General features: G+C 63.5%; 1 protein-coding gene across 1 annotated transcript in view; it reads left to right on the forward strand.

The window, feature by feature from the left end:
* CAPN2 (calpain 2) overlaps positions 1-21,766 on the forward strand; it is a 37,597-nt gene that overhangs the window by 11,483 nt on the left and 4,348 nt on the right. Inside the window, exons 3-17 of the mRNA XM_042976867.1 lie at positions 5,642-5,760; positions 7,086-7,219; positions 7,962-8,130; positions 9,151-9,234; positions 10,754-10,839; positions 11,374-11,448; positions 11,903-12,063; positions 13,826-13,995; positions 15,260-15,271; positions 16,507-16,718; positions 17,793-17,829; positions 18,512-18,577; positions 19,455-19,512; positions 20,965-21,029; positions 21,689-21,757. Of these exons, the coding sequence (XP_042832801.1) occupies positions 5,642-5,760; positions 7,086-7,219; positions 7,962-8,130; positions 9,151-9,234; positions 10,754-10,839; positions 11,374-11,448; positions 11,903-12,063; positions 13,826-13,995; positions 15,260-15,271; positions 16,507-16,718; positions 17,793-17,829; positions 18,512-18,577; positions 19,455-19,512; positions 20,965-21,029; positions 21,689-21,757 (1,517 nt within the window). The remainder of the gene's footprint in view (positions 1-5,641; positions 5,761-7,085; positions 7,220-7,961; positions 8,131-9,150; positions 9,235-10,753; positions 10,840-11,373; positions 11,449-11,902; positions 12,064-13,825; positions 13,996-15,259; positions 15,272-16,506; positions 16,719-17,792; positions 17,830-18,511; positions 18,578-19,454; positions 19,513-20,964; positions 21,030-21,688; positions 21,758-21,766) is intronic.

Raw genomic sequence — 21,766 nt, forward strand, 5'->3', positions numbered from 1 at the left:
TCTTATGCTGTGTTCAGGAAGAGGGTGCAGGCGCCTGTGGGCAGCTGCTGCCTGACTGAGCCCGGGCTGTTGGGGCACCTGGGTGGGCTTCTAGGGCAGGAAGCGGGCCAGAGAGGCCTCTCAGGCCTGTACCAGTCGAGTGTCTCCCAGGACAGAACAGGCCGGGCAGGGGTGCAGCTGGGTGTGGGGGGGCGGGAACCTGGATGTGGGAAGGGCTAGTCTGTCTAGCCCTCCGGGCACGGCCTTGTCTGCTCCATTAACGATGGATGTGGCCGGCAGCCAGCGTGTTCAAGGACCCGTAGTGACCCGGCTCTGACACTTGTCCCTGCCCACGGCCGGGGCGCTGCACAGACCGGGGCAGGCGTCGGGCTCCCAGGATGAGAGGGTGAGTCACAGCTTTAGGCCAAGTGGACGGAATGTGCCAGCATTTGCACATGCCTCGCCTCAGTGGGGCCCAACCCCTCCCCGTAGTGCACACGGTAAACCCCGTAGAGAAAAACAGTGAAGAACGGACGATCTGGAAAGAAGTTGGTGTCACCATCCAGAGAGGAGACGCAGGTCGTGTCAGAAGGACCTTAGCTGCCGGAGGAGGCCCCTGCCTTTCGGGCCGATGCCAGACTGCCACGGGGGAGCCTCGCCGGACCCCCAGGAGGAGCTGGTTCTGAGGGGCCCGGTCCAGGGACCCTGCCCGGGTGGGCCGGCAGCCGACGCGCCCTCCCCAAGCAAGCCAGAAGGTTCCGGGGTCGGAGACGTGGGAAATGCATTGCACCCCTCTCCCCTGACCCCACAGAATTACCGGAAAGCTCTAAGCAGCCTCCACTCTTGACCTGGTTAGCTTTGCCCGTCCTGTGGAAATGCACTTGACCGCAGGAACCCTTTCTCAAGGAATACCTCGTAACTTCTCAACAGGATACACGTTGGGGGCCCAGGAGGAGGCGAACTGATTAGCTGTTCTTGCCGACGGTTGACCAGTTCTTACGGGAGGCCTCGACCGGAAATAATTTTCATTTAGAAGAACGATAGTAAGCTATTTTTCTCCTTACTCTAAGGGATGACATGACCAGCTAATCCGTTGAGGGCGTCAAAACGTCCCTAGCGTTTATGTCAAAGGACACATACAACAGTCATCCAGAAATACCTTCAGTTTGTGAAGACAGGACTTACAGAGGGACCCACGGCGCTCCCCACCTTCTCTCCCACCTGTCTTTTTCCCTTTCCTGGCGTGTCCTACGCATGTTCTGTGCCCTGCTCTGGTTTACACGACCTCTCGGAGGCGGGTCTGTGTCGCCGGAGAACATCGTCGCTCCGCTCTGTGGACGGATGACCAGGGCTCTAGGAAATGACTTATCACCGTCCTTGGTTCACGTGAGCGTGTCCGTGGACGACTCCTGCACCTGGGATTTCGGGGGCACGCACTCCACGTGGTGTGACTGCTCATGGACAGGCACGAGTGGGTCTCCCCCGGCCCCTCCGGGACCACACGACCTTACTGTGCGATCTGACAGGTGGAAGTGGTTCAGGGGAACTTCCCTTTATATTTCTTTTATGACGAGTGACGGGAGCACCCTTCAACATTCAGGGTTTTTTAATTTTTTTAAATGATCTCTGTGCCCAGTGTGGGGCTCGAACTCACGACCCCAAAATGAACAGCCACTGCTCCACCAACTGAGCCGGCCAGGCGCCCTGAATATGGCCGAGACACTGGTTTTTCCTTTCTCCGTCAACTGCTTATATCTTTGTCCATTTTTCTATGGAGATTTCATTTCGTCATTTACTAGAAATCTTTCTTTTTTTTTTTTTTTTAACATTTATTTATTTTTGAGACAGAGAGAGACAGAGCATGAACGGGGGAGGGTCAGAGAGAGAGGGAGACACAGAATCCGAAACAGGCTCCAGGCTCCGAGCAGTCAGCCCAGAGCCCGACGCGGGGCTTGAACCCACACACCGCGAGATCGTGACCTGAGCCAAAGTCGGACGCCCAACCGACTGAGCCACCCAGGCGCCCCTAGAAATCTTTCTATATAACGTCTCGTCTTGGATCTGAATAATAGATATTTTTCCTTGTTACTTTCTTAGTTTGACTTGATCATGATATTTTTACCATGTAGACTTTTTTCTTTTTACTTTAGCGTCGTTACATGTGTCATATAAAAAGTTTATGGCTTCAGGGGCGCCTGCTGGCTCTGTTGGAGCGCATGGCTCTTGTTCATGAGTCCAAGCCCCACGTTGGAGGTGGAGATTACTTAAAAAAATAAAAAACTCTTTAAAGAAAAAAGCTTATGGCTTCCAGGTTACAAGTCGATAACATGTCTTCACTGGAATTCTCCTGTTGTCTTTTCCAGAATGTCAATGGATTTATAAAAATATCGTATTTGTAGGGGCGCCTGGGTGGTTCAGTTGGTTGAGCATCTTACTTCAGCTCAGGTCATGATCTCGAGGTTTGTGAGTTCGAGCCCCATGTCGGGCTCTGTGCTGGCAGTCAGAGCCTGGAGCCTGCTTCAGATTCTGTGTCTCCCTCTCTCTCTGCCCCTCCCCGCTGACGCTCTGTCTCACTCAAAAATGAACAAATGTTAAAAATTTTTTTTTTTAAATATATGGTATAAATACATAGGCAATAAATATATAAATAAAACAAATGGCTCGTTTGGGTGCCTGGGTGGCTCAGTCGGTTGAGCATCGACTTCAGCTCAGGTCATGATTCACAGTTCGTGAGTTCGAGCCCCGCGTCGGGCTCTGTGCTGACAGCGCGGAGCCTGGAGCCTGCTTCGGATTCCGTGACTCCTTCTCTCTCTGCCCCTCCGCCTCTCACGCTCTGTCTCTCTCTGTCTCTCTCTCAAAAATAAATAAACCTTAAAACAAATGCTCGATTTACCATATTGACATGTCAACTACGTCAATAACGTGTTAAAATACATACTTACAATGTGAACATTATTTCATTTAGAATTTATTCCTGTGACAAGATGAGCTAGAACTTGATTTTTATGTTTTGGATGGCCACTCCGCTGTCCCGGTCCCACGTGGGTCCCCTAGTGGGGCCCCTGATGAGAGGCGTTTCGGGTCTTCGGCTGTGAAATGCTCTGACCTGTTTCCTCCTGTTTGCTGTGCTCCTGGTGCTGTTGTCTGCAGGGTGCCATGACAGGCCACCGTCCCGTGGCCTCCGTGACTTACGCTGCAGCGGGCAGGCGACGCGTTTCAGGATCTCACGGGCGCATGGTGTCAGGTGTTAAGATACGATGTAGGATTTCAGGGAGCTGCTGGCTTGTTACCCCATAGTCTTAAGTTTAGGCTGCGGTTGGGTATTCCTATTGTGGTCTCTGCTGCATTAAAGGAATCAGACCCTCTTAACCAAAAGAAATCTCTGGCAAGGCTCGGGTTTTAAACAAAACCTGGGATTTGATTTAGAGGATTTGCTTCCGAGACCGGCTGGCTGCCTGGTATACAGGCCCCCGAGCTTCGGTTTTTCATCCCCAAAAGGTGACGCTAACGTGGGTAATCGCCCCGTAAGACTTACACAGAAACGGTGCAGCGAGTTCTCCGTAAACTACACTGATCCAGAATGCTGACTGCGCTCGCTGCTCACTGCTGTTCAGGGGAGCCTCTCTGCCCCTTGTGGGATCTTCTGGGACCTTCCAGACGTGTGACCCGAAGCAAGGAAGTCGACCTCTCAAAGCCGCAGGTCTGCCGTCCAGAAAACACTCTGGGTTGACACGCCCTTCCGGAGGAGACCAGCTACATCGGAATAGCCCGGCATAAGAGCGCTGTCTCCAGAGGGCAGGGGGCACTGGGGCCTTGCTCCCCACCCCCCCCCCCAGGGTGGCCAGGGGAGACCTGGAGGAAGAAAACCGGAAGCCACGGAACACGGCCACTGATTCCCGGGATGTGGCAAGAGCCTCCGGGTCTGGTGGCGAGCGGTAATCTGAGCTGGGTGTGCGGTCAGCACTGACCTAGATGTCAGGCTCCAGACACCAAAAGGCAGCACGGTCACCTGGAGCCAGTCCTCCCCGCACCCAGTCACGTCCCAGAACAGAGCGCCGTCAGCCGGGACCTCTGAGCGGCCCTGCCCCTCGGGGCCCGGTGGCCACCCTGAGTCCCCAGTCCCACAGACCCGGCGGCTCGTCTAAGGGGGCTCAGGGACTCGAGGGGGCTGTGCAGGAAATGTGCGAGCTCTGGCTTCGGTCCCTGGGCTCCCCACACGTGGGCCCCTGCTGTCCACGAGCCCGTCTGCCTCCACGTGTCGACAGACCCAATTCAAGCACCGCGGAGAGTCCCAGAAAATCTCACACTCGCTCCAGAAGAGTGAGAGTCACAGGCACGTCCAGGCTGCCACAGATGTGGCAATGGCCCTGCGGCTCCTGGGGAGTGGCCGGCACATAGGAGGGTCTCAGCTGCCCTGGTGCTCAGGGAAACGGGGGTGATCAACTCATGTGCCAGGAAAGTCCAAGGCAGGTCGGGCTGCAGGTACGGCTTGATCCAGGGTCTGCAGGGCTGGTGGCAGGACTTTCCATCCCCGGCCCCTCTTCCTCCGAGTTGGCCTGGTTCTCGGACTGCCCGTCCCACAGCAGCAGCGGACTGTACGTCACCGAGCAGACTCACGGGGCACCTGTCCACTCTCGCCGACGCACCAGTGAAGGTCAAGGCACGTTTCCCGAGCCGACCCCCTCAGCCGGGCCGCCTCCTGGAATCGGGGCAGGGTCTGCACTGCCAACACCTCGCAGACTGAGCGTGCAGGGCAGCTGGAGTCTCAGAGGGACGCGGGCTCCCAGGAGGAGAGCGGTGGCCACGAGGTCCCCAGCACCCCCACACCCCCAGCCGAAGGAGCAAGAGGATGCATTTGCCTCCCGTTGGTGGCGGACACTCCCTGCAGAGCCGCTGGCACGCCGTCACTTCCGAGCGCCAGCGGGAGAGTCTCGTCGAAGAACTGTCAGGGCGCATTCTCGACGGGCTGCTCCTGTCACTGTCCAGCCCGGACCCCCCCCCCCCAGGCTGTTCCTGTCACTGTCCTGGGAGGGGGCAGGAGCACGCCCACGCCTATAGGAGGAGGGTCAGCCGGCCGCGGCCTTTGGGGGGAGAATGTGAGCCCCCACCATGCACTGTCACAGCCGACCACGTAGGACGGTCGCGGTGCTTGTGTGCCGAGCACCTGCCATGGGTGTCGGGTGTGTGGCAGCTCGCGCATGTGCTCCCGTGATGCCTCGGTCACCCGTGGGCCACGGGAGGGGCCCGTCCCACCGTCCCCACTCTTGTGTCCCGCACGGTGCCCTCCCACACCCCAGAAGTGACTGCCATGTGCCCTCGGCCCCCGCGCCCACTCCAGCCAGGCTCCCACACCTGCCCCACTCATGACCTGCCAGCCCCGCCTCCCCACCCGACCCCGTCCCTCTGTCTCCCCCCTCTACCCTGTCCTCTGCTGCCCAAGCCCAGCGGTGAGTCCCGCGCTCCCACAAGCGTCTGCGTCCTCACACCAGAGGGGGCCGGGGCGGGGGGCCGGGCTGGGAGGGCTTCCCCCTCCAAACTGCCCCTCAGTGGGGACTGTCCACACCAGCCCATCCTGGGCTTCAAGCTCCCAGAGGGGGCACATGGTGTCTGATGTCCTCCTGGTACTGAGACCCCTGCTTGGAGCTCTGTGCTGTGTTCACAGGTGACTGCTGGCTGCTGGCGGCCATCGCTTCCCTCACCTTGAACGAAGAGATCCTGGCCCGAGTTGTCCCCCTAAACCAGAGTTTCCAGGAAAACTATGCTGGGATCTTCCACTTCCAGGTGACTTAGCAGGTGGCTCAAGGTTCTCTCAGCAGGTGCTGGGGGCTAAGGACAGTGCTGGGGACTAAGGACAGGTCCTGGGGGGCTAAGGACAGTCCTGGGGACTAAGGACAGTCCTGGGGGCCAGGAATGGGTTCTGGGGGCTAAGGACAGGTGCTGGGGGCCAGGAATGGGTCCTGGGGGCTAAGGACAGGTGCTGGGGGCCAGGAATGGGTCCTGGGGACTAAGGACAGGTCCTGGGGGCCAGGAATGGGTCCTAAGGACTAATGGCAGGTCCTGGGAGCTAAGGGCAGGTGCTGGGGGCTAAGGACAGGTCCTGGGGACTAAGGACAGGTGCTGGGGGCCAGGAATGGGTCCTGGGGGCTAAGGACAGGTGCTGGGGGCCAGGAATGGGTCCTAGGGACTAAGGACAGGTCCTGGGGGCTAAGGACAGTGCTGGGGACTAAAGACAGGTCCTGGGGGCCAGGAATGGGTCCTGGGGGCTAAGGACAGGTGCTGGGGGCCAGGAATGGGTCCTGGGGACTAAGGACAGGTCCTGGGGACTAAGGACAGGTCCTGGGGGCCAGGAATGGATCCTAAGGACTAATGGCAGGTGCTGGGGGCTAAGGACAGGTCCTGGGGGCTAAGGACAGGTGCTGGGGGCCAGGAATGGGTCCTAAGGACTAATGGCAGGTCCTAGGGGCTAAGGGCAGGTGCTGGGGGCTAAGGACAGGTCCTGGGGGCTAAGGACAGGTGCTGGGGGACAGGAATGGATCCTAGGGACTAAGGACAGGTCCTGGGGGCTAAGGGCAGGTGCTGGGGGCCAGGAATGGGTCCTGGTGTCTAAAGACAAGTGCTGGGGGCTAGGAACAGGTCCTGGATGCTGGAACAGATCCCCTGGCTTGGTCAAGTTTATCAGACCCCAGTGTTTGGTGACTCCTAGGACACGCTGTTCTACAAAGGATTTTGAGAGACTGCAGGAACTCCCTGGCCTGCCCCTGACGGGGACCCAGAGAGGATAGCAGCGGGGAACCTCTAGGGACTTCTGCGGAGGGAGGTAAAGCAGGGTGCTCAGGAAGGAATCCCCAAGTTCTAGAAAAGGGACACAATGGCGAGGTGCTGCTTGCCGTGCTCCTTCGATGCTGGTGAAGGAGAGCACGAGGTGGGGAAGAATGGGGGGGCGGGCTCAGAGGGAAGGACGTGGGCCGTGCCCTCTGTTCCTCAGCGAGGACCCGCCTCCCGGGATGGGCTGGCGGAGCCTGTGCCGAGGGGCCGCCGAGGCCCGGGGTCCCCGTGCTGGTCCCCCCAGCACCCCCTCCAGCACCCCCGTGTCTGTGCGCCCGCAGTTCTGGCAGTACGGCGAGTGGGTGGACGTGGTCGTGGACGACAGGCTGCCCACCAAGGACGGGGAGCTGCTGTTCGTGCACTCGGCAGAGGGCAGCGAGTTCTGGAGCGCCCTGCTGGAGAAGGCCTATGCCAAGTGAGCAACCCTGCCCCCCGACCGCCCCGGCTTCTGGGGAGAGCAGGTGGTGTTCAAGGACCACCTCGAGCAGGAGTCGCGTTCTACACAAGGACCGCTTTGGCCAGAACTGGGCTCGCGGGCTGCCGGCCACACCGCGCCCCGATACCCGACGGTGATGGCCCTTCCCGACGCTGTGCGCTGGGACGGGCTGTGGCGCCCAGGGCTGGCTCGGGAAGGACCCGCTTCCCTCGCGGGTCACTGCCGGGTCATGTCACATTTTCATCAGCCCGGGGCAGCACGGCTTCTGCCGGTGTGTACCCGCCGCAGGCAGGACACAAGGGTGCGGAGTCCACGGACGAGGGACCCGTCCCCTGTGGCCCCTGTGGGGAGGAGGGCCGGGGTCCCCACGGTCGGCTGGAGGAACCGCTTCTCAGTCGCGGGTCCAGACGGCGCAGCCGGAAGCCGCGGGCCACCACAGGGCGGTCAGGTGCAGCGTGGGGCGCTCTGCGCGTAGAGGTGCTCTCGTCACTGCCCTGTGGCCTGTGTTGAGCTGTAGATGCCCAACAGCCCCTGAGCAGGCTGTCCTCGCCGTCAGGACAGACAGTCCGTGTGGGAGGTCGGACCTTCCACCCCCGAGGTTCTAGGAGATTTTCGGGCGGCCACGTGGGGGGGAATCCGAGCGGAGGGTCCCTGGAGCTGCCCGCAAGGGAGGCCTGGGGCAGCCGGGGACACAGGCGCAGCGGCTTCCGTCTCCCCTCAGGGTCAACGGCTGCTATGAGGCGCTCTCGGGCGGCGCCACCACGGAGGGCTTCGAGGACTTCACCGGGGGCATCGCCGAGTGGTACGAGCTGAGGAAGGCCCCTCCCAACCTGTTCAAGATCATCCAGAAGGCTCTGCAGAAAGGCTCCCTCCTGGGCTGCTCCATCGACGTGAGTCCGGGCCCCTCCCTGCCTGCTCTGGCCGTTGGGAGCCCAGCCCCTTCAGCACGGCGTGCGCATCACCTGGATGGGTGGCCACCGCCAGGCTGTCTGCGGGCCGCTGGTGGGCGAGGGCGTGGCCAGCCTGGACCACAGGTTCCCCGAGGCCCCCACCCCTCGGCAGGTCCCAGGGGCCGGACCATGTCCAGACTCCTGCCCCCCGCAGCCTCCCCTGCGCTGCCTCGGGGCCCAGGGGCCTGGGGGGGTTGCTGCAGGAGGCATCGGGGGGGGGACATCTCATGGCGGCCTTGCCGCACGGCCCCCCAGAGGAAGGCAGGGTCGCCCTGCGTCCCGTCCCCAGGCCTCTTCCAGGCCGAGCCCACTCTGGAGCCCGGTGCTGCCGCGGGCTTGTTCCCTGCGGGGACAGACGTGAGAAGCCCCCACTCTCGGGGCCCAAGTCCCTGGGCAACTTGCTAGAAAACAAACTCCTACCCAGCAAATTTGAAGACCTAATTGGCCTCACTAAGCGGTTCGTGAATCAGGCGTCTCCCCATCCAGCCGGGGGGGGCGGGGGGGGGGGGGCGGGGGAGGGAGGCGTCCGCGGAGCTGCACCAAGTGGAAGGGACCCTGACTTCGCCCGCACACCGTGTTGGGGCAGAAGACCCTCCTCTCGGCCCCTCTGCCTAATCACCAACACAGCAGCCCCCTTTCCGCCCAGTGGTTGAGGTTGGGGGGCTGAGGAGGTGCTAACACAACAGGGCACATCAGCAGCCACGGCAAACAGCTGTCCTCCTGGGAGCAGCGGGCTGGGCCACCAGGGCCTCCAGCACCCTGAGGGCGTGCCCTCTCCCGTGCCCCCTGCAGAGGGCTGTGAGCGCCCCTCCGCTGGGCTCCCCAGGCCTGCTCCGTCCACGGGCAGCCGGGAGGTTGTCCTCCCCCAGGCCCGGGGGCCGGGGGTTTGGTGGAGGGACTGGAGGGAGCAGGGGTGAGGGCGAGGCCGCTGCATCCACCTGATTCCTCCCCTGTCTCCAGATCACCAGCATGGCGGACTCGGAGGCCATCACCTTCCAGAAGCTGGTGAAGGGGCACGCGTACTCAGTCACCGGGGCGGAGGAGGTGAGGCGGCCGGGGTTTTCGGGGACGTCGTGTCCCTGACGCAGCGGTTGGCCTGGCTGGGCGGGTGGTCACCAGGAGGAGGGGGGGCGGCCTCATTCCCGCGGCCCAGCCGCCAGGCCTCAGATCCCTGAAGCCGAGGGAGCCTGGGCGGGGCGGCTGGCTGGTGTCCCCTCTCGGCCGGGTCCCGCCCTCCCGCTGTGCTTGTTTAGACTCACTTTGCCCCTGGGACCGGCTACTGCACGCACAGAGTGGCGTAGACCCTTCAGAGTGCTTTTGCGTCTGACCTCACAACAATGTTAGCGCCCAACTTCCTGTTCAGATTGGACGGCCTCTGGCCAGAGGCCTGGGCAACTTCTCCTAAACCCCCACCCCTCCGTAACCCCAAGCTGGAGGCCGTGATGACACACACCATAGGGCTGTGCCCCTGCCTGCGGTCCCCATCTGCCCACCGACCCCCGTCTGCCCGTGGTCCCCGTCTGCCCACCGACCTCCGCTGCCCACGGTCCCCCATCTGCCCGTGGCCCCCACTGCCCGGGTCCCCGTCTGCCCGTGGTCCCCGTCTGCCCACCGACCCCCGCTGCCCATGGTCCCCCGTCTGCCCACGGGCCCCCACTGCCCGGGTCCCCGTCTACCCACTGACGCCCGCTGCCCGTGGTCCCGCGTCTGACCGTGGGCCCCCACTGCCCGGGTCCCCGTCTGCCCGCAGTCCCCATCTGCCCACGCAGCGTCACTAGAAACAGGACAGCCCCACTGCCACGTACAAACCCCATGTCGTCTGACTTGTCCGGGGCTCCGTTTCTTTTAAACCCGGGACTTTTATTCTATTCTCCATCCACCCCCCCCCCCCCCCACGCATCCGTTGTTTTATTTTGAAAAAGCTCAAGTCTGTGGAAAAGTTGCAAGAACAGTGTGATGCCCGCCCCAGTGCGGTTTCCCCAGACTCGACACCTAGGGTTCTGCACACGTCCTCCCTCCCTGTGCTGCTTTCCGAGCCGCATGGAAGGAAGTGTCAGACGCCATCACGCTTTGCCCCCGAATACTTCCACGGCCACCTCCCACGAGTGAGGACACTCTGTCACGTAATGCCATCTCCGTTCCCACGCCAACGAAAATAAACATCCACCCGGCAGCGGCATCTGACACAGGGTTCATGTTACGTGTTCCCAGCTGCTACAAAACACCCTTTGTAGAAACACACCCCCCCCCCCCCCCCGGGATTCACTGGAGATCCAGGCGGCGCACCTGCTTCTCAGCACCTTGTTTCTGCAAAAGGTCGGGAGGCACCGGGGGCTCCCGAGACCACAGCACAGTGAAGCTGAGGTTCGGGGTCAAAGACCCGGGTCCTCCCACAGCCGGCCCCTGGAGGGGTCTGGGGTCCAGCCCTTCTCCCTTTTCTGACTCCCTTGTAACATGGACCCCACCCCTCCTGGCTCGTGGAGAAGGGGCCTTGGGCCCGAGCGCGTCCAGGCCCGGCTGGAGCTCAGTGTCCCCCCTGCCCCTCCCTGTGCCCCTTCTGCAGGTAGAGAGTGGGGGGAGCCTGCAGAAGCTGATCCGCATCCGAAACCCCTGGGGAGAGGTGGAGTGGACGGGCCGGTGGAATGACAAGTGAGGAGAGGAGGCTGCGGGCAGGGGGAGGCCGGAGGCAGGCGGCTGTGCAGGAGCGGGGCCCCGGGGTCACAGGGCCGTGCACCCTCAGGCAGGTGCCCCTCTAGGGGCCACCAGCACATCCCAGCGGACTGGCGCCCTCGTCCAAGCCGGCGCTCCTGCCGTGAGCTCGAGGTCCACGCCTCCCTGGCTCAGCGTCCCCGCTGGCGGGCCCCGGGGGAGAACACAGGTTCCCGGGCAGGCGCCACAGCGGGGCTGCGGCCAGGTCAGGCCAGGTGCCTGCAGGTCAGCGACACCTTGGATTTTCTGTTCCCGTTAAAACGGGGCTGTGTGGTCCTGGCTGCCAATGCCGCCCCGTCTCCCCCCGGATTGGCTGTCTCCTTCCCACCACCGTCCAGGGCGACATCTGGCCTCACCCCCTCTGTCCCTGCGGCTCCTGGCCCTCGAGTGTGTCCCCAGGGCCTCCACTGGGGTCCTGGGGACACATCCTCGCCGGCACTGGTGCTAACGCCCTCCCGTCACATGGTTTTCCAGCTGCCCCAACTGGAACAGCGTCGACCCAGAGGTGAGGGAGAGGCTGACCAGACGGCACGAAGACGGGGAGTTCTGGTAAGCTTGCTGGAGGGGTCTGCCGGTGGGCTGTAGCGGGACATTAGGGACACGGGGGCCGTGGAATCTGCTCCCATCGTTTCAAATTCACCGTAAGACCCTGAATGGAGCCATTCGTCCCTCTCAACAAGGGGGTGGCACAACCCCTCAGAAAGCAGGAGGGAGTCCTGCAGGCGTGTCCAGATCCCGACAGAAACCCGAAGGACGGGGCCGTTCTCCCAACCAGTTCCGAGTTGTCCCCACACTCGAGAACCAGGCCTTTCGAGAGCAGGGCTGGGCCCGCGGGTTCACCGCTGGGCAGTGCCCAACGCGGCCCAGCGGGAAAGAGCTGGAATCCGCGCCTGCTGGCCGCTCTGCCGGCCCTCACCGGCTCCTGGGCTGGCCTTGGGCGGAAGGTCAGGGTTCGGCAGCGTGCCCTCCCGTGACCGGGGCGCCCTCCCCCTGCCTCCGCCAGGATGTCGTTCGGTGACTTTCTGAGGCACTATTCTCGCCTGGAGATTTGCAACCTGACCCCCGACACCCTCACCAGTGAGTCCTACAAGAAGTGGAAGCTCACCAAGGTGGACGGGACCTGGAGGCGGGGCTCCACCGCGGGAGGCTGCAGGAACTACCCGAGTAAGGCCGCCCGCCGGGCCCTCGTCTGCGCTCACCTGGCCCCTGCCCGGCCACACCCCACACGCGGCCTCCCCAGCCCTAGGTTCCCCTGGGCCGTGGCCCCCACCACACCCCGTGAGGCCGAGCGTGGTCCCAGCTCAGGCCCACGGGCCACTTCGTCCACGTGAAGCCCAGGCAGCCCCGCCCTGCAGGGACCTCACCCACGGGGCCGCTGCACACCCGGGCCCCAACCGTCGCCCGCAGCCCTCTTGCGCACTCGGGCCCGGCTCAGACGGGGTCCCCGGTCCCTCCCTCGTTGACCCCTGACCTTCTGCCTTGTGGCCCAGGGCTCCCCTCCCCCCAAGCCGCAGAAATTGAGTCGGTGTGATATGACACATCGGGCCTGGGGACCGTCCCAAGTGGTGTATGTGCATTTGACCCCGTCTGTCTTCACGAGCTTCCACGGCAGGCACACTGCTGTCCTCTTCATCTTCTTTTTTTTTTTTTTTTTTTTTTTTTAATTTTTTTTTTTTTTTTCAATGTTTATCTTATTTTTTGGGACAGAGAGAGACAGAGCATGAACGGGGGAGGGACAGAGAGAGAGGGAGACACAGAATCGGAAACAGGCTCCAGGCTCTGAGCCATCAGCCCAGAGCCTGACGCGGGGCTCGAACTCACGGACCGTGAGATCGTGACCTGGCTGAAGTCGGACGCTTAACCGACTGCGCCACCCAGGCGCCCCTGTCCTCTTCATCTTCAAGACGAGGGGACCGCCGCTTGGAGAGGTTAAGTGACCTCACGGTACCCCTCACGGGGACGTGACGCAGGCAGTCTGACCGTGGAGGCCACGTGATGGTCGTGTGCCGATTCTCCACTGATGGGGAGACTGGGCTCCCGTGGCATCCCGGGCCACGGACAGGTGGTGGGACCTCGAGTTCTGGTGCTTTCAGTCCTTCCCCTCCAGCCTCCAGCCACCAAGTGGCGGTTCCAGAGGTGCTGGGGAGGCCGTCTGCCCCGACAAGCCGCTCGCTGGATGCGGGGCCGGCAAATCTCTCAGGGGCCAGATGGGAAACATCTGGGGCTTGGTGAGCGTCAGTTTCTACCGCTTTTCCGTCAGCTCCGCCGCTGTCACCCGAAGGCCACCAGGCCTTCAACAACATGGCCGTGTTGTCATAAAGCTTTATTTACAAAAACAGGCGGCCAGGGGCCCTCCGAGCTGTAGTTTGCTGACCCCTGCACCAGATGATGCCTTTATTTCCCCAACAAAGTGTTTATCCTGTTAGGTGGGCAAGGGGAGTTGTTCTCAGACGTGAACGAGTCTCCAGGCCTTCCATAAGTGGACTTTGGAACTGGGGGGTGGGGGGGGAGGCAGACACACCCTGGGGTGGACAACGGGACACAGAAGAAGAGGCAGGAATTGTGCACAGGATGTTCCTGCCTCGGGGTTCACAGAGGGCGTGCGGGAGCGTGTGCCCCACAGCGCCCCAGCCCGGCCAGCTGGGCCTGGGGCGGGACAGGGGCCGCAGGGGCTCAGCCCTAACGCCCTGTTCCCGAGTGACAAAGACGAGCCAGCCTGAGGGCGGGTGAGAGAACCGTGCGAGGGAGTTTCTGACGTGGGTCCCCGTGGTCCCCAGGCACGTGCCGGCCGGCTCTCTCCATAGCCCCCCAGCACCCGCCCACCTGCCCACCCGTCTTTATGGGGCTCCCTCCCCCTCCCCGTGCGCACCTGCGGGGGCAGGGGCGGCCCCGAGTCCTCAGTGACCCGGCCCCTCTCTGGCCGCAGACACGTTCTGGATGAACCCTCAGTACCTGATCAAGCTGGAGGAGGAGGACGAGGACCAGGAGGACGGCGAGAGCGGGTGCACCTTCCTGGTGGGCCTCATCCAGAAGCACCGGCGGCGACAGAGGAAGATGGGGGAGGACATGCACACCATCGGCTTCGGCATCTATGAGGTGGGGGCAGCACGGGCCGCCCCCTTCCCTGCTCTCAGCCTCGGGGGACGGCCCTCCCCACGGGCACGGTGGGCCCCGGGGCCCCGCCGGGAGGCCGGGCCAGGGAAAGCAGGGCTTTTACAGCAAAACTCTGTGTACGAGACGTGGCGGCCGGGCCGGGCCGGCGCGCGGAGACGCCCCGAGGTCCCTGCAGCTGGTCCGTGTCCCCGGAGGTGCCTAGGGCTTGCCTAGGCCCCACAGCCGCTTTGGGGACAGTCTACTCTTTTTAGAGGCCTCCCGCCTCTTCTGAGACACCCCCCCGCCAACTAGGCCTGGTGCTCTGCTTGGCCCGCCGACCTCCAGGCCTAGAACAGAGCCCCCACAGGGGACACCTCGGGCAGGAACCGCTCCAGCGTCCGGCTGGGACCAGCTCAGGACCGGGAACGCGAGCTCTGTGCTGCCCGCAGGGGCTTCATTTCCAACCAAGTCAAAGCAAGGCCGGGCTCTGCCTCCCACCATGCCCGCCCCACTCCTCCCTGCAGCACGGCCCAGAGCTGCTCGGATGAGGAGGGGCGGTCCCCACATTCAGGGAAACCGCCGTGGTGGGGAGGGCAGATGCCGCTGGTAGAGGTCATAGGTCAGACGCTCACTCATCGCTGGCAACGTGGCGCCCGTAACAGGACCCCGCCTGTAGAGTGGGTCACCTGCCATCGTTGCAGGCGTGCACATGAACTCTGAGCCCCTCGGCCTCTGAAACGGGAGCTGAGGACTTCCATTCTGGGACAAAGCGACCCCAGAGAAAATGCCAACGGGACGTGACACGGAGCCCACCCCCCGCCTCATGGGGGTGCAAAGCCGGTCCTGGGCTCTGGAGCTGGGGAGCACGGGGGGTCACTTGGTCCCCTTTAGAGACAAGGAAACTTTGGCAACAGAGGGAGCTGACTTGCCCAAGGACACACGGGCTGGGTGTGACGCCTGCTGGCTCCCAGCCCGGCGGGCACCCTCGAGTTGGGGGCGGGGCGACCTCAGCCAGGCGTTTCACGGCTCCGTGCCCCGGTTTTATGCTCCATAAATTAGCAATGGCGCTAAGGGCTCAGCCACATTGTTGCTGGGTCACGAGGTTTGTCCTCCGTGTGGGAACGGTTGGGGCCCCTTGGAAAATAATTACCGTGCTGAGTCACTTCACGTTGCTAGAGCTGCAGGGGACGGGGGGCCTCGGCCCATCACGGGGGTGACCTCGTACAGCTTCCGGGAATCTGAAGTGTGCTCTCCTTTGTGCCTGCAGGTGCCGGAGGAGGTACGTCTGGGAGACGCTGGCTCGTGTTCACCACCAGGCACGAGGCCCCGACTGCTGGCCTGGGGGGTCCCGGGAGGCCTGGGCAGGGCTGGTGGCTGGGGGCACCCTGGGGAGGTTGCTCAGGTCCCAGGGCCTGCTGGGCCGAGCTCAGGGCCAGGTCTCTGGGGAGTCCCTGCGGGGCACGGGTCAGCTCTGGGTGGACGACGTGTGGTCTGGGACGCAGGAGGCTCCCCGCGGAGGCCTGCAGTTCCCCCTAAAACAAGCCTGAAGGGAAAGGTGAGCCCCAGGACTGTGCCTAAGATGATGTGGGAGCCCAGGGGCCTGGATCCACTCCCCAGCCCTGCCATTTGCAGGCCGTGTGACCTCAAACAAGTTATGGGTCCTCTCTGGACCTCAGTTTCTTTTTCTTTTTTTTTTTTTTTAATGTTTTAAATGTTTTATTATTTATTTCTGAAAAAGAGAGCATGAGCAGGGGAAGCAGAGAGAGAGGGAGGCACAGAGTCCCGAGCAGGCTCCAGGCTCTGAGCTGTCAGCACAGAGCCCGACGCGGGGCTCGAATTCATGCACAGTGAGATCACGACCTGAGCCGAAGTCGGACGCTTAACCGACTGAGCCCCCCAGGTGTCCCTCTCCGTTTCTTTTTCAATAAAACTTGGTCCACCACCCACCTGGAGGGACCATAGCGATGAGGTGAATGGCGTGAGAGCGCGTAGTAGGCTCACAGCTGGCATTAGCAGGACTGATGGGAAGTACAGCAGCCGTGTGGGTCCATAAAGGCTGCGGCTGATCCAGTGGCCACGCGGGGTGCCCCCCTCCACCCCAGTGGTCCACACTGTCGGGCCGGGCAGTGCCGTCGGGGGCAAGCTGGGCTTCTCCGGATCGCTCTGGTGAGTTCCGGCCTCGCGGCGGCCAGCCCGACCACACCTGCCTTCCTGGCCCGGCCCCGTCCCGACTTTTGTTCACGTGTCACACACCACACAGCACTGATCCGACTCCTGCGGGGGGCCTCACGGCCGAGCCCCTCCGTGTGCAGATGGGGTCTCTGCAGAGCTGGGTGCACGCGGGAGCCCCGCCGCACGTGCCCTGAGCCCCTCCGTGGGCATCTGTTCTCGTGGGCGGGAAGTTTGCGTTTGATCTGGAACGACGGGCACCGTCGCCTTCTCCGCGAGCGAAAACAATGCGGCTTTGGGGCTCTCTCTGCCGTCTACTCCCTTCTGTTTCTGTTTGTCCCTCAGATGACTGGACAGACTAACATCCACCTCAGCAGAAACTTCTTCCTGACGCACCGGGCGAGGGAGCGGTCCGACACCTTCATCAACCTGCGGGAGGTGCTGAACCGGTTCAAGCTGCCGCCTGGGGAGTACATCCTGGTGCCGTCCACCTTCGAGCCCAACAAGGACGGGGACTTCTGCGTCCGGGTCTTTTCCGAGAAGAAGGCCGACTACCAGTAGGTGCTCCTGCCCTCCTCCCCGTCCCCATCCCCGTCCCCTGGAGCGCGGCGTCCTCCCTCCGGGTTTCTGCTCCGCGACACCCGCCCGCTTCCAGGGCGCAGCTGGAAGGACCTCAGCGTTACATTCCGCGAGCAAAGAAATGAGCCACGCGGGGTATTCGCGGTTAGAAAGGGCGGCTGTGGAGCCTCGCGCAGAATCTGCTGTGGCAGCTGCGTCTCCGACAGAGCGGGCTGTCACATTCGCCGTAACGACACGGGTTGGACGGCTGAACCCGGGCACCTCACGGGGAGAAGCCGGGCCGCACCGTATAATCCTTTCCGTCCAGCAGCCCTCGAGTGACGGCCTCGGTGGTCACTGGGCCCAGCGGTCCAGGGCCCCTTGTCAGGATGGCTCGGTTCCCAATGGCTCTTGCCCCGTTGGCCGCTGCCTCAGCCGCATCTATTCGGTTGGGCACCTGATTGCAGGAGACATAATCCTCCTCGGCGGCTTAAGCAAAAGGAGATTTACGGAGAAACACGGGGGCTTTGAACAGATGGGAAGCAGGGCACACGGCACGTGCTGTGTGGCCTCTACCTCGTGCCACGGGCTCCCATCAGACCCAGGACAGTGTGTCTGATGGGCCGGCTCAGGCCAGCCGCGGACACGGCGGCCGGGGCCCTCGGTGGACCAGTGGAGGGTCCCGGGGCCCAAGAAGGGCCCAGTGCCGCACACAGCACAGGGCACCGCCCGAGCTGCCCGAGATTCAGCTGAGACCACACCCCGGCCTCCGAGCAGGACACGTAGGCAGCAGGGACCTTGCAGGATCCCGGGGGTGGAAGGTTTCTGTGACAGAGATTCCCACAGAATCGGAGAACGGGTGCCGGGGTCTGCTGTCCCCAAACGTGCTTCTCGAGGAGCAAGGAAGTCCCTGCCCGCCTCGGCCTCCTCCGTGCAGGGCTGTGGTCCAGTGACCCTGCCCGCCCCGCCCTGCGCTGCCCTAACAGTCACACGTGCCATCGGTCTTGATTTTGGCACCACGTGCTTCCCACCCCCACCTCCCTTCCGGTAACACAGCCTCCCTCTGTTTCCAGGGTGGTTGACGACGAGATTGAGGCTGACCTTGATGAGGTGTGTGTGACCTCCGGACTCGCCCGCTCTGCCCCTGACTGCCCAGGACCCAGAGGGGCCCCCCTAATCGCTAGGGGGCCCCAGGACCTCGTGCCCGCAGCTTGAAACTAGGGTCGCCCCCTGCACCTGCACCGGCCAGTGCGTGGCCCTTGACCACACCCCCCCCCGCCACGGGACCACGGGCTTCTTGTCGCCACCTTTCCTGGGCCTCAGTTTCCTCATCTGTAGAATGAAAATGCTGGGTGACAAGATTTCTGAGGCTCCCGAGGGTAACACCAAGGGTCTCTGTTCAAATAGTGGTGAATCCTGAGGGCTTGGGGGTCCCAGGGCAGGCCTGACCACCACAAATCCCAAGTCCAGGAAGGCGACCACAGCCAACATGACGGAAGGCCCTTCCTCTGTCCCCTGTCCCCAGGGAGAGAGTGAATAGTCCAGAGGGCCACTGTCAAAGACCTTCTAGAACATTCCGGCTGGGCTCTGCTTCTGGATCCCCACTAGTGTAGATCAGGAAGGGCGTCCTGGTTGAGGGCTAGAGGAGACGCCTCCGTGAGGACTTGTTAACCCCTCCCTCAGGCTTAACATCCCTCTCTCATCCGCCCTTAATTCCTCACACTGCCCTTGGTCTCAAGCCCGCGGGAGGCGCCTCCTTGGCTCTGACCTGCTCCCGTATCCCCCCTTCCAGAACGATGCCAGCGAGGATGACATTGACGACGGCTTCAGAAGGCTGTTTGCACAGCTGGCAGGCGAGGTGGGTGTCTGCACACGCGGCCTCTGCCCTGCGCTGTGGTCCATTCGGAGGGACAGTCCCGTCCCCGACGCGACTCCAAAGGGGCAGAGGCAAGAGTAGAAGCAAGAGGCGTCGCAGGGGGACTGGGGCTCCTGCCCACACGGTGGGGCTGCCGCTTGGCGACTCCCTCTGGCCTTAGGGTTCCGGCTGCTTCCTGTCCTCTGCGTCCAGCTGGGATGTCCCTGATGTCCACAGAGACGCTCAAGGGACAGAAGGGTCGCACATTTCAAGAGCACGGCTCAGGGCACAGTTCCTTCAGGCCCCCCCCCCCCCCACTCCTGCCACCGTCTGGCCCTGTCTGCCCAGCCAATCCAAACAGAGCTCTGGGGCCACCAGGTCTCTGGCCTCATGTCACAGACACCTGTTCCCGCTGGTCCGCGGCACATGGGCCCCGCCCCCACCCCTAGGAGAAGGGACTGTGGCCCATGGTGGTCTTGCGACTTGGGCTCGTCCCCCGCCCCTCCTCCCCTGTCCCCCGACACGAGGGCGTGTGTAGGCACCAGACCCGCCCCGAGAGCTGGGGCCTCAGAGGCAGAGCGGCGGGGAGACAGCCGGGCCCTCACCAGCTTTGCAAGGAGCCAGACCCGGGTTTCAAAGGGGAGGAAGGGGCGACGGGCGGAGGACTGGGATCAGAAGGGCGTCGAGTGGGACCGCACGCGTGGGTGGAGCGGAGGGTTCTCAACTGTGTCCACGGGGCCTGCAGTCCGCCGAGACGTGCGGCCTGCAGGGGGCGCTGGGCCCGCACATCACAGGCCCCGCCCAGTGCACCTGACGTGGGCGGAGCCTCCCACGTCCGGCGGCCGCCGGGCGGTGACCACGCTCTGCTTCGTGTCCACAGGACGCGGAGATCTCGGCCTTCGAGCTGCAGACCATCCTGAGGAGGGTGCTGGCCAAGCGTAAGTGCCCTCCTGGTGGGGCCCCGGTCCCCTCCCGGCCGCCGGTCCCCTCCCCGCCCGCACGTAAACACCCGCCAGCCCCCGGCCCCCTGAGGAACTGGGCAGAGGAGGCTCTGTGTGCCCTGGTCACTCAGGATCAGAGGGCCCCGGGTCGAGACCACCACTGGCTGGCTCTTGCTGGAAGCCCGTGCGCGGAGACCCTCGGGCTCTCTTGCTGCACCTGGAAAGCAGGAGCGTCACTACCTAACCCCGGAGGGTGGGGAGCCTCCAGCGGGTGCCCTGCGAAGCTGCCTGAGCAGAGCGCGAGCTCCGTGTGGCAGCCCCTCCGACGGTCAGCTGGAAGGGGGGCGGAGCCGTGGATGGAGTGACACCACCTCACTGAGTAGCCGGGGTGGAAGGGTAAACGGGCCTCTGGAACCACCGAACGGTGTGCAAAGCATCTCCCAGCGTGCGTGTCAGGAGCCTCGGCCGACTGGCTCTTTACTCGGAGAGACATGGTTTCCCTTGAACTGATGAGCCAGGCCAGGGACCTGAGGGCCCAGAGGCGGCTGGCAGGCTCCTGGAAGAAGGGGTGAGGCCCAGAGGGGCCTGAGGAGGGCCCGGAACACCTGGAACCGTGTCCGAGTCAGAAACAGGACAGGCCAGCCCCGGGGACACATTTCCTCCCCCGCAAATTATCACAAGAGCCGCACGGCCCTCAAAGAGACCGCCGTCCCCGCGCGGGTCTGTGCGAGGTCAGACCCCGCGAGCCTGGACGTCGCCGTGTCCTGGGCAGCAGCCCCGGGCGCCACCAGCAGCCGGCCTAACCCATGGCAAATTCCCTCACGGCCAGAGAAGAGCCTGGCCGGCCGCCCATCCACCGCGGAGGATGTGGGGAGGGATCCGCGCGTAACCGGTTCCTCCCCGGGCAGGCCAGGCGCGGACAAGAAGATGGTGCGCGTCCCGGAGGCCGCCAGGCACGAGTGAGGTCACAGGGCTGCTGAGGCGTGTGGCCGTCAAAGCCTCCTTGTTCCCGCGCAGACGGAGGCGGAAAGAGCCGGGCCGCGCCGGGGCTCAGCCTCCCTGCCCCCGGCTGCCCGCTGACCCCTGCCTCTGCCCCGGCCGGGGAGGGGTCTGTGCCCACCGGGGCAGCTTCGAGTTAAGTGGCAGCCTTTACAAGGACAGGACAAGAGGGGGACCCCTCATGGAGTCCGGGAGGGACCAGGCTCCTACTTGTGATGAGGGTCTCCTGCAGGCCGCCAGCCACCCGCCGCGGCCACTCGGGACAGGTTCTGGTCCTCGGGGCACGCGCTCGTGTGGCGAATCACAGGCGGACGCCCCCCTCCCCCGGCCCCTCCGACAGCCACCGGGCTGCTGTGGCCCTGGAGGGACGGATGAGCACTTCCTCGAGGGGGATCCCGGGGACAGCGCGGCTCTGTGGGACGTAACCGTCACTGGGACTTTGTCTTACAGGCCAGGACATCAAGTCGGATGGCTTCAGCATCGAGACCTGTAAGATCATGGTGGACATGCTGGACGTATCCTTCCGGGCGGCAGAGCCCAGACACGGCGTCTGAGACCCCCGCCCTGGGGGCTCTGACACCGCGCCCCGCCCGTCCGGGGGCCCCGAAGGGGAGTTGAGGAGCTGCAGACGAGGGGAAGCCGAGGGCCGTGTCCCAGGTCCCCGCACGGGAGGCGGCCGCTCAGCTGTGCCCAAGCGGCCGTGGAAAATACCCCACAGACCAGTCTCCTCTGGTTGTGGGTTTTCCCGATCTGCGGGCGCGGGGCCCGCCCGCCGTGGGCAGCTCCTTCCCCGGCCGCCCGAAGCCTCCACTCGTGGCTCAGGGACAAGTCCTGGGCACGGATGCTCTGTGCTGCTCGAAGTTTCCTCTCGTGGGCTCACAGTGGTTGCCTCACAAGAGGCCTTAGAAGCACTGCAGAACTTAGCGGGGGGGGGGGGGGGGGGAGGCCTCTGCAGGTCATGTGACAGCTCGTTCTCACCGGGGCCGGGGCCCCCCGCATCCCCAGACCAACCAGCAAAGGTCAGGGTCGCCAGAGGCCTCCTTCTGGGCCCTCCACCAGCCTCAGAGGCAGGCCGGGTCCTACAGCAGGAGCCGTCTGCAGATACGCTGTGGGCGTCAGCGCCACCCGGTGGAGGGGACGCACCCACGGCCGGGCTCTCCTTAACCGCGGGCAGTCAGATGGCAGTGGCAAGCTGGGGCTGAAGGAGTTCTACGTTCTTTGGACAAAGATTCAGAAGTACCAGGTGAGCGCC

This window comes from Panthera tigris, chromosome F3 (assembly GCF_018350195.1).
Source record: "Panthera tigris isolate Pti1 chromosome F3, P.tigris_Pti1_mat1.1, whole genome shotgun sequence".
In the NCBI taxonomy this organism is placed as follows: domain Eukaryota; kingdom Metazoa; phylum Chordata; class Mammalia; order Carnivora; family Felidae; genus Panthera; species Panthera tigris.